Source organism: Hydractinia symbiolongicarpus, chromosome 3 (genome assembly GCF_029227915.1).
Source record: "Hydractinia symbiolongicarpus strain clone_291-10 chromosome 3, HSymV2.1, whole genome shotgun sequence".
NCBI classification, from domain to species: domain Eukaryota; kingdom Metazoa; phylum Cnidaria; class Hydrozoa; order Anthoathecata; family Hydractiniidae; genus Hydractinia; species Hydractinia symbiolongicarpus.
Window position 1 is genome coordinate 24,765,145 of NC_079877.1, and position 12,308 is coordinate 24,777,452.

At 33.9% G+C, this 12,308-nt stretch overlaps 1 protein-coding gene across 1 annotated transcript; it reads left to right on the forward strand.

Annotated features, from left to right (window-relative positions):
* The first annotated feature begins 1,340 nt into the window (after positions 1-1,340).
* Positions 1,341-10,660, forward strand: LOC130636410 (uncharacterized). The gene is made up of 15 exons (XM_057446125.1): positions 1,341-2,304; positions 2,586-2,894; positions 3,008-3,127; positions 3,414-3,716; positions 4,564-4,872; positions 5,123-5,248; positions 5,515-5,817; positions 5,924-6,241; positions 6,937-7,059; positions 7,167-7,457; positions 7,535-7,840; positions 8,466-8,588; positions 9,092-9,394; positions 9,527-9,811; positions 10,158-10,660. The coding sequence occupies exons 1-15, from the start codon at positions 2,241-2,243 to the stop codon at positions 10,385-10,387; spliced, it is 3,513 nt and encodes a 1,170-aa protein (XP_057302108.1). The 5' UTR covers positions 1,341-2,240; the 3' UTR covers positions 10,388-10,660.
* Positions 10,661-12,308: the final 1,648 nt, after the last annotated feature.

The following is a 12,308-nucleotide window of genomic DNA, read 5'->3' on the forward strand; positions in this document are numbered from 1 at the left end:
AAAAATATTCCACCTTCCATTAGAGTACTTCTTGATAAAAAACGTATAAACATATAAAGAAGGAAATTCTTTTTCGCAATTCTAAAAACTTGCAAATCCCCACTGCAGAAAAGGAAATGCAAGCTCGCACAATAAAAATACTCGTAAAGTAGCAAGTAATTTTAGGAACTTGTATAACAAGGCCACAAAAAAACAAGGACTGCCAAAACAAAAAAGCTTTTTGGTGTTTCAATGATGCGCAATACTGGCTAAACTGTGTTAACGCGAAAGGTCAACACACTCACACTGAATTAAGGCAATATAACAAGTTACATGCCAAACGAAACAAAAACAATTTTCTCTTGACGAAAACGTTTTTGGGAATGCCAATGCTTTGTCATGTCCAACGGATGTCCTAATTTATTAAACGGATTATCTAAGAATATCCGAAGTAAAAGTAAAATTTTAATTGATATTTGTTTTAAACATAGCAATTAAAAACATCGTCATTTTAAACAACAATGTCAACAACAACAAAAACAAACACATACACTGATGCACTCTCTCAAACACGGGTTTCGCAAATGTCCATTTAAAATGTGGCAAAAACAGCTCCACGGTTGGGCTGCAATAACGTCTGGGGACTGGGTTGTCATAAAAAGCGCTCCGGATGATTTAGAACAAGGAAGAATTAAACTACCCAACGAAACTCCACCTAATCCGTCTAAGTCTTTCCTTCAGTTACCAATCGCGGCTTAAATTTCGAAAAACTGATTATTTTTTTTGAAAATGGACCGTCCCTTTAAAGGGCAAAATAATTTCAGTTTCCGCATTAAGCACCACCAATACATAGCCGAACATTCATTTATCGCTATAAAAACAGTTCCGACTTCTAAATCCCAACTCAATAACCAATGGAAAAATGTATGCAGCATCCAACCAGCGTACAGTATGAGTCATTTAAGTGAATATAGCAAGCAAAGATTTTGTAACATAGTAACCTTACATAATTACGTAATGTGACATTCGTTATTAAAATTGCACTGTGTTTTGTAACAGTAATTACTTAGTAGTTATAATTATAATAAGAGTTATGCAACTCAGTCAATTAAATCATAACAAGCATTGTGGGACTGTTGATTGATCAACACGTTGTCATGTACGCTTTTTACAGTACAAGAAAATCATGACGAAGAAGAAATACGTTTAAGAAAAATAGATCATTTTTTTCTCTCTTGAAAGAAATATAATAAAATAAAAATATAAAATTATATAATGATATAATGATATAAAGTATTATATATACAGCAATGGCTTAGATGTTATTTTTTATTGATGTAAATATGGTCGAGTTTTGGATTTACTTTGTCATTTAAAACGCTGTTCACAGATGATGTCATCTAACGATCTTGAAAAATCTGGACAAGAAAGAAATACCCTTAATTTTATTTCAAGAAAGAAAAAAATGAAAACATGAGCTTTTATATGTATCTTTGTTTTTTACTTAATGTAAACATAATTAAAGGATTTTTTTTCGTTATTTGTTTATGGCATTTTGTGATTTCGATGGATCAAGGTAATGTAGGAAATTATGTGTGTATTTTAAAAATACTCGGTTCCGATTTTGTTTTAGTCATAAAATTTGTTAGTGGATTTTTTTTTATTTTCGTATGAAACAAAGAAAATAACCTTTGCTGCCCGTTCATTTGTTAGTCGAATAAAAGTATGTTAACGGATAGAGAAACCTCGCTGCTTATATGATTAGCCAGGCAAATCGTAATTAATCCATAACAGTTTTCTTTGCATTATTAATTTACTTTTATAATTCACAACGGAAGGATATACTAGTTACTTTACAGCAAACACACACAAAATATTGACGGCTACATAGAACTTTGCTCAAAATAAGTAAGGAAACGAATCCTAAGCGATTAAGCAAATTTAGAGATGATAGAAACCAGTCGTAAAATAAGAAAACAGGAAACCTATTTCACAAATGACCATCCCGTCCCAAGGACGTTCCCAGCTGTTTCGATAATATCAGGTTCCGTTCCAATAAAAAAAGCCAAAGAAGACAATACCTATATGATTAATAATTAAATAGACAAAGTAAAATCAATTGGTATACCAGATGTATTGTCTATGAAAAAACATAATGAGGTTTTCTTGAGTTACACTGCTGTTCATAATGATTTTTTTAAAAAAATTATTTTTACAGTTTAAAAAAATCAAATCTGATAAAATAACAAAACGAATAAAAGATGGCAAACCACAGTTGGATGGTTTATGGGTTGTTGTTATGTGGTATCTGCAGGATGGCAGAAGGTATCTATTTTCACATCACAACCTCCATCACCTTCCCTCCACTTTAATATGCATTGTTTTTAAAACATTATTTACTGATCCCTATTAATAGAATTAACCACTTCGTCTTGCTCGCTTCTTTAATAATTCGAGTAAAATACTTCGTGAACTTTTGCTTTTACTTTTCTCGTTGACTTGTTTACTATGTACATTCTCTCACAAATTATGTAGTCTAATGAAACTCCCATTAATCCATATCATTCTTGATGCTGTTTCAACATACCAAATGAATATTTTTTCAGCCCGTCTTGGAAAAGTTGGAAACGTTAGAAATGAAGCAAAGCTGCATCAAGAAAGCACTGCTAGAATATTTTCCTGGTTTGCACCTGTTGATAACAATGGAGAGGATCCTTCTACGTTTAAATACCGGGTCCAATACTGTGAACTTAATCTGCCTGATACTTGCAGAAATACAAGCTTGAGTAGCAACACAAATGCTGAGTTAACTGGTTTAAAAAGAAATACACCTTATAGTTACCACATCTTTGTTTTCGACAAAAGCAATGTGACTGGTGAAGTTGCCGATGGTCCATTTCGAACTTTAAATAGAAGTAATAATATTTTCACAATCCTTCTCCAATGTTTATTTGTTGATTGCTTCTTGTAAGAGGGTTTAATTAAATGAATAAGGAAATTTGTTACTTGAATTATCTGCTTTGTCTAGATACATGTTTGGACACAGAATTTACTTGCAGTAACTTTCAATGTATACCAAGTGACAGAAATTGTAATGGTCTTTCAGACTGTGCAGATGGAACAGACGAGACAACTTTTGCAAGTTGTGGTAGGTACTATGTTCTACACGCATTTTCATAAAAACAAATTGATGCAGATGAGACAGCATTTGTCAATTGTAGTAAGGACAAAATTAAAATCAATTTGTGGTAATTCGATGCATGAACTAGTCAAAAAAACTAAAAAAAGTAATGAATATAATTTTGGACGCAAACTTTTATGCGCTAAGGCAAGGTTTGGTCGGACTTAGGTGAAAAACAACATTTCTGTATTATTAGTACTTTTACTCCACTATACTTATGTGTGTATTTAGTTTTAATTTGTTTTCATTAAAGCTCCACCGGTAACTAAACCATCGTTCAGAGAAGGCGTACCAACATCTCCAAAATCAGTAAAAGTGACATGGAATGTGATCAGAGTACTTTCAGATAGAATCACATCCTACATTGTTGAAAACACAAACACTTCCGGCCAGCATGAAGTGTCACATCCACAAAATTCACCAGCAACTACTGAGCTATCTCAAACGTTTAATAATCTGTTATCAAATCGTGCTTACAGTTTCCGAGTTCGGGCAAAAAATCCTGCCGGTCTAGGACCATGGTCAGATATTTTAACAGTTAGAACGGAGAGGGCAGGTAAGCATTTTGTCAGAAAAAACCTGTTGCAATTTGGTACAACAATTTGGTATACCATAAGCTGATCATTCGAGTAAGTCACTGAAGTTTTAAATCAACAGTTTGGTTTTACAGACTTTAATTATGTCAAAAAAGAAGTATTAATAAAAATTTTAGTTATTCTAATTACCGCATACTTTTAAAGAAATCGTAATCACTACCAGCACTCAAAAACTTTCTTCTTTTTCCACTTTTACCGACGTGTCTTTGTGTCTATCAAGTTTTTGGGTGTTATTGAGGTAAGAAAGAGAGGGAGAGTGTGGGTGAATGATAATTTCTGAAAGGCAAAATTGCTGTTGATGAATTTTAACGGAGAAGTAGAGTGATAAAAGCGAAGTATTCGTTAGATTTTAGGTTTGCAATAACGTTATTGTGTAGCTCAGAGAGTTAATCAAATTTTCCTTTGTTGGTTTTTAGACAGCCAGTTAAAAAGATTAATTTGTGAAAAGTGAGGTCATCTGAGCTTGTCTGTAATAGAACAGACTTTATTACCTATATTAAATGTGAAACTTCGCTCAGTTGCTGCAAGGGTGCTTCAAAAAAATAAATTTGAAACTTCGCCATGTAATACTAAAGAACAAAAACGTTTTTTTCGAATAAGTAAAAACAACTATATTTTTAAAAGTTTAGAAGTCAGGAATCTTAGCATTAGAGTAAGAGCAACCAGCAAAAATAAATAAAACTTCTACTGTCCTATACATTCCCTTTCTAACTAGTTGGAAAACATTTTAAACATAATTTAATAATTACAAAATGCCTGAAAAATCAGAAATTTTGATTAAGAGATTTTTAAAAATTTGATTTATAGAACAAATTGGAAAAGTCGGTAGCTTGAATGTGGAAGGTAAACCTTATAATGAAAGAACTGCTGTGATAATATCCTGGTTGCCACCGGTAAATGATAACAATGAAGACTCATCTATGTTTAAATATGTTGTTGAGTATTGCGAACTCAACATGGAAACCACATGCAGAAATTTAACAGCAACATCCAATACTTCAGCCGAAGTTTCAAACTTGAGACCAGACTTCTTTTACAACTACTATGTCCATGTTTTTGACTCACAAATGAAAGCTGGAGTTAGTGCTGATGGTTTTTTCAGAACAGATAAGCGAGGTATGTGAAGTTTTGTTCTCCGAAATATTTATACCTTGCTAAGATAGACAACCCTGTCGAACTTATGTGAATATATAATCACAAAAGATTTAGCACACCCTGTTGGTTTTTGCTTTATTTTGAATTGAAATATTCCCATACCAATCAACCTTAGTCTAGAGTTACAATGGCTAATGATTTTGAAATTTTTAATGGTCTAAAGACAAACTAACAGCCTACACAATTACTCTTATTTTCACTGTATTTTAAGATACATGTCGAAGCAACGAATTTGCTTGTAGTAGCGGCGTAACACAATGTGTGCCACGGGGGCAAAGATGCGATGGTCTTGTAAACTGTCGAGATGGTTCGGATGAAACTACTGCTGCACAATGCGGTAAGTCCCAAAAATTTAAATTATCCACAACGTTTACACTTTCGGTAATGTCGGTATAGAAATAGTAAAAGATCCTTTATAAATATATGAAGATAAACTTTTAAACGTTGTATTATATATTTTTATATATTAATATTAATATTTTTTGTAGAATCATGTTTACAATTTTTCCAAAAAGAATAAAATTGAAGGACAATTTTAGTCAACGTCTGCTAATAAAGAATGCAAAAGAATGTCGATACTAAACTTATATTTTCTTTTTTCAGCTCCTCCTCTAAATACTCCAACATTTGTTGAAGGGAAAACACTATCTTCAAAATCCGTCAAAGTTACATTTAATGTTATTAAAGCTCCTTCCGATAGAATTACAGTTTATGTTGTACAGAACCTGAACACATCTGTTCTAATGGAAATCCCAGCTCCTAGATTTTCTCCAGCTATAACAAATTTAACAACTACGTTTCGTAATCTTCAATCAAAGAGAACGTATCATTTCAAAGTGCGAGCAAAGAACCTGGCCGGCTTAGGACCTTGGTCAGATCTCTTAGCAATTGACACTGCCAAAGCTGGTATGTAGGCGTTTATACAGCATAACTCTTTTTGTCTACGGGCAAATCTTTTTACCTTTGCTGGCTATGCTATGTTTGTCATGTGTATCTGATACATTTTTTTTAGATGTTGGTTTAATTGGCCCTGTGGAAAACGCAACAGCTTTCCCAATTCAGTTTAGCGAAACCACAGCTGTAAATATATCTTGGTTGCCACCAACAGATTTAAAAAACAATTCTGTAGACGCAATAACATACCAAGTAAACATTTGCCCAGAAGGTATTCAATGTACAGTATTTACCGTGAAGAGTGACAAAACCTTTGTAGAGGTAACTGGCTTGAGAATATTGACTGCTTATGATTATTTGGTATATGTTTTTAATGAAAACGATGAAAATGATCCGAACCTTGTGATGAAAAAAAGTTATCACACGCGGGCGAGAGGTAAGCTTCCTTCTATGATATTATTCTTGAAGGTAAACAAGAAGATCATTTGTGTTTATTTTGTATATGACGTGCTACCGGAAATTCTTACATTAAGCCCCGAGGAAAAGTGACATTTGTAACAGACACCTGCGGGCATGATAATATATATATTTTTTTACTTTCAATTGTTTGGCTTGTTTGTTTTCAAAAACTTAATTTTCGTGTAGGTGGGTGGGTGGGCTATATTATTTCTGGCAGTGATATCATGCGTAGATTTTTTGTAACCTAATTTAAACACCCAAAATTGCTTTGTTTTTGACAAAATCTGGAATAGTTAACAAGGCAAACATAATGATGGAATCAAAAGGTTGTTTTTTGTTACTTAAATACATTTTTGGCCCAAATTGGACCGAACAATTGCTTCTTATGACAACATTTTTCATAAAGTCATTCCAAAAATGACGTTGATATTATAATCTTATCACAAAAATTCCATTTTAGGTCAAAATTAACGCACACTACTCATTTCTCTAAACTAATCTATTTCGAGTGCATTTGATTTCGCAAATGATGTTATATTTTACAAACACACATAATTTCAGCACTAAATGCTGCTTTAAAATAAAGTAACTATTTTTAATAATTATGATTTTAACATTGTCCTGTGAAGAGTAGCCATATTTATGTTTATTAGTCTAGTTATCCATCTTTAGACCGATGTCGTGCTGACAATTTTATGTGTGTTGGTTCAAATCAATGCGTTTTAAGGGATAGGTTATGTAATGGAATCCTTGATTGTAATGATGGAAGTGATGAATCTGTTGGTGCATTATGCGGTATGTTTGTTATGATTTTTACAAGTTAATTCTCTGGTTATTTAAACTTTTACTCTGAATTACATTTGAAGTAATTTTTATGTCCTGATTTTTCTATAAACTATTAGCTTTGCCGCCTCCCGTGGAGAATCTTTTCGTTAAAAACACCACTTCGTCGACCGTTACTTTGCAATTTAATCCAGTGTTGCAACCAGAACATCGTGTAAGGTCATACAGAGTCCAAAATTTCAAAACAAATGAAGTTAAAGAAGTATCTCAAGGTCTACAAGCATTTAGTCCACCAAAAGTGATTACATTCAGCGGGCTAAACAAAGGAACACGATATACGTTCAGAGCAGCATCTGTTAACCCAAGCGGTCCATCGGTATGGATAAATGTAACAGCGATCACATCAGGACGTAAGTATACCGAGTTTTTATTCCATGCTATAAGGTGCAGTGCAGTTTTATCAGAACACAACTCTTCTTCTGTCTAGCTTCAACTGGACAGGCTGCGAACGTAGGGCATACATTCAAGAAATATGAAGAAACAAGAACGGTGATAATCAATTGGCAACCTCCAATAGAATTGAATGGCAATAAGGCATCTGAATTAACTTATATGGTGGAATATTGCGTGCTTAACATGGCTACTACTTGCAAAAACACTTCTTTGACATCTGAAACACAAATGGAAATTACAGGGTTGGACAAACCGCTATACCAATATCGTGTTCACGTGAAAAACGTGGACGATATATATGGAGAGACAGAATACAAGTTTCTTAGAATGCAAAAGAAAGGTCGGTATTAATACATTACTGTACAGGGATTCTGTTAAAGTATCCTGGAGTAGAATTAACTTTTCATTATGCCCAATTTTAATGGTTGGAATAACACTGAGGATATGTAGCCCGCACGTCATATCCAATAAATTACTGCTCATCACATTAAAGAAATAGGTTTTTAGTGAAATATCTGTTTGATTCTACAGATCCCACCTATGATAGCATGTGAGAACATTGAAAAACCTAGTTCTGAAAAAACCAAGGTATTTTATTTATGAAGTCCAAATGAAAACATACTTTATAAGTGGAAAAAGGAAACATTTGAACCCTGACTTTATATCCCTAAAAATAAAAGGGATAACTTCCAATTGTTACATCGCACTATCAGACAACGAGCAGGGAGAAAGTTGGAAGCTTTACGAGCTAATGCAACTATTACTCAATGTTTGACTGACTTCATGTGATGATAAAAATAATCAGAAAAATGTTATCTTTTGCATTGTACCACTAAAGTCAAGGTGACAGTACCGCGATTGCATTAAATCACAAACCTATCTACTGCAGTAATACCTTTTAGGTAGATCAAAAGAAACCATTACCAGATAGAATTAGTTTGGAAACAAGTTTTATTTACTTTTAGATTCATGCATGCCAGAGTTCTATACGTGTGTTACTTCAAATCAATGCATTCTTCAAAACCGTACTTGTGATGGAATAGCAACTTGTGGAGATAGAAGTGACGAAACAAAAGACGCTGGTTGTGGTAAGTCAATATTTTCTAATAAAAATAACACGAGAACTTAGGTGGAAGAAGAAAGAGAAGCTGCTGTCGCTAAGCAATAGTAACTTTATACAAAATTCTAGAACCCTTTTCCAAATTATACTCTGATTGGCCTCAACAAAACCGTAAATTTCAAATTTCCACCCTACAAAGAATTATGTAGACTGTTCTTATATTACATGTACGAATCCTTTAACTTTTTAATGTCCAAAGTAGATCTATGACGTCAGTATGATAGTTTTTATCAGTTTCAGTCTTTTGAAGATAACTGCGTAGATAATACCGTAATGCAGCATGCTAGAAAATGCAAAACAATTAAAAAATTTTCCATCTGGCCTACTTACAAATGTAACAATTGGTGTATTGACCCTTCCGTCACATTTGTGGAGCGGCGAAAATAATGCCCATGTTTACAAATATTTTGTCCACGATTGTACCCTCGGAACAATTCAGCATACAATTTCACATATCTTTTACCTTTACAGCTGTACCTGGATCAATTCCAGGAGAACTTCAGATAGCATCTGTAACAAAGGACAGTATAACTTTCGGATTCAAACAGGTCCTTAAAAGAGATCGGGCTACGCACTATGAAATTCAGCTTCACGATAAGATTATTAATACAACAACAGTAAATACCGTTATGGAAGATTTGGTTGCACTTCATGAAAGAAACACAATATTTGAAAACTTAATCAGTGGAACAACGTACTACATAAGAGTTCGTGCAGTAAATCTAGCTGGAAATGGACCTTGGTCAGAATGGATGAATGCCACAACAATATTAGGTAAGATGAAATCCAAACTTTTATTCTTGCTCAAAGTTGGTACTCAACTACGTCAAAGCTCTCTTAAATATTCGTGTTTAAAATTAAACCACAGCAGTAATATATCCATGTACTGTTCGATTTAACTTTTAGTGTCACCAACGGCTAAACCAAACCCGCCAAAAGCTGACCCCGCAAGTAGCTCATCGATTGAGTTAAAATTCAAGCCTAACGTAATCGCTGAGGAATATGAGATCGAGGTTACAGATGAAGATGACGAAGTTACCGTGCAAACACACAAAGTCAACTCTAGGGCTCCTCAAAGTACTATTATACTGAATGGTTTAAAATCAGGAACAACATATAGAATAAGAATGCGAGCCAAAAATGCTAAAGGTGTTGGTCCATGGTCAGATGCTGTACAACAAACAGTAGCAGGTGAATACATTTTACTCTTTGTTCTTTTTAAGTAACAAATGGTAGTTGTGTGTGATGACAGATGAATGACCGTGCACCGGGCTAATGATTTTTAACAGTTAGTTAAATCTAGCATTCGCGAAATTAAGCGAAAATATCTACCATTATTAAATTTGCCATACAAGGGAAAAATAATATAATGATTGTAATAGTAAATCGTGTGTGTGGTCAGGTTTTTTAAAATCAACGCCTACAAACAATGCGTAATAAGGCACCTCCATCTTTGATCGCATAATTGTATTTGAAGAGTGTAAAAGTTTTAAATATTTTGTCTGTTTTAAGGAAAAAACGTAAAACTTTTTCCTAGGTGAAAAAGAAATAACTGGTCTTACCAATGGCGAAAAAGCTGGCATTGTCATGGCTGCAGTGCTGATAATTGTAATTGCCATGTTAATTGGCGCTTATTTCTATCGCAAAAAATCTAGTGGCGGAAGTAGCATCTCTAAATCGGGAGAAAGAATCAGTAACAGCAGTAGCATTGAAAATGGAATGTCGAATGGTTTTGAAAATTCCGCGTACGAAATGGAACAAAAATGATAACGGGAGATAAAAATCATACAGTAGTATCTGCTGTTTTCCGACTGGTCAGTGTCTCAAAGTACGAGGTTCACGAATAAAATTATAATTGTTTAAAGCTACACTGATTAAAACAGCTAGCTGCAAACACAGTCGTTGTCCAAACCACGTGTAAAATTGTATTTATTAAAACATCTTCTACCAATGGCTTTTATACAGATCTTTGATATGAAAATTTTGTAATATAAACATGTTAAATAAATCAGTTAATGAATGTCCAACATATCTCAAACAATCCTGCTAAATACAACTCTGTTGTTTGCTGTAATTGTTAAAAAGCAATAGGCACTTTTATTTTGTAAGGTACACTCTAACTGGGCAAACCAGGCTAATGTTTAATAAAGGGCTTTTGAGCAAAATGTAGCCTTCAGCGAAAAAATACTTACTAGTAAACAATCTGCCTTGACAGTCATTTCATCTGGTACACTTTGTGCCCATTACTCCAAAAACTCATGATATAGGCAAGTATTAAAAGCATTTTTGTTGTTTTGCGTAGCCAATTGAAAGGACTGCTCATTGTTTAACTCACCGTGGGGGGAATATGGCAGTGCGTAGGTGTTGCGAATATATGTGAAGTTAACTAAAAGTATCGGGAAGCTCTTTAGCGAGTAGATGACAAAGTGACTGCAACGAGACCATGGGTCGTGTATTTCAAAACGACGGTAATCTTTTTAATAATAGCAGTATTCTATATTCAAAAGATTTGCGCGGCAACTTTATATCTGTAAATAACCGCAAAACCCGATATTTACGAGCTTTGTTTTGGTTACATACAGCAATCACGGCAGAACCTGAAGAAAACAGGAACATGCTACGAAGGCCATATTGGTTTGGAATTGATGGTGTCAGGCCAGGTTTGTTTTGTAGGTCCATTTGACATTTTTCTCTTCCATATACTTTGTATCTATAGGAGTAGTTATTTTATGTATGTTTTACATGTTGAGATGAACATATCATCACGTTTTCTGGCCATGTTTAAATCTTAAACAATCTTATTAAGATTTATGGCTACGAACATAAATTTTCAGCAGCATTCTGCTAAAGCCAGCAAGCTATAATGCTATCTTTATATATTTCTATCCTTCTAGAGTTTTTATTCAGTGTGATATAATATTAGTTATTTTCATTTTGGGGTTGTGGCTATCTAGCTAACTCTTAAACCAACATTGGCAATAAAATTAAAGTAGCTAGCTAAACATAATTTGGCTATAGCTACCACAAAATTTTTAATCACATTCCTATGCAAATGAAGTTAGGTAGCTTTTACCTTTTATTACTGCCATGAAAACTTATTCTGGAAAATAAAATTGCTGAGTAATTTTTTAGCTTGACGGTGTAACGACGAGGTGTTTCCTGTTTCTTTATTTAAACCGAAGTTGCTATAAAGTGTTTTTTGGAAAAAGGTATTACGCCTATATACATGTGTAGCACCGTTTACTTGTACTAACCGCTCAGCCTGTTGTTAACGATAGATTGTTTCCTGTTTTTTTAAAAAGGGTATGAAGCCTATGTGGATATACAACACGGTATAGTGAGAGCTTAGCACAATGCTAACAACATAGTATATCGTTGTTATGTAAACCAAAGTTGCAATACACTTTTTTTTAAGAGTATTAGGCCTAAGCGCATGTGCGACACGGTTTTTTTTAAGAACCTCCGTTTCTTGTTTGGTCGCAGCTAAATTTCGGAATAGTTTCGGTTTCACGCCAGAACCGGATAAACAACGGAAACATGCTGCGGAGATCATTTTAGTTTGGAAAGTGATGGTTTATTCCCATTCTTTTGAGTTTTTATTCAGTTTGGTATATCAATATTTACTTTTTTGTTTGGGTGGTGGCTATCTAGCTAGCTCTTGAGATACATTTGGCTCAAAAGTGAAAGT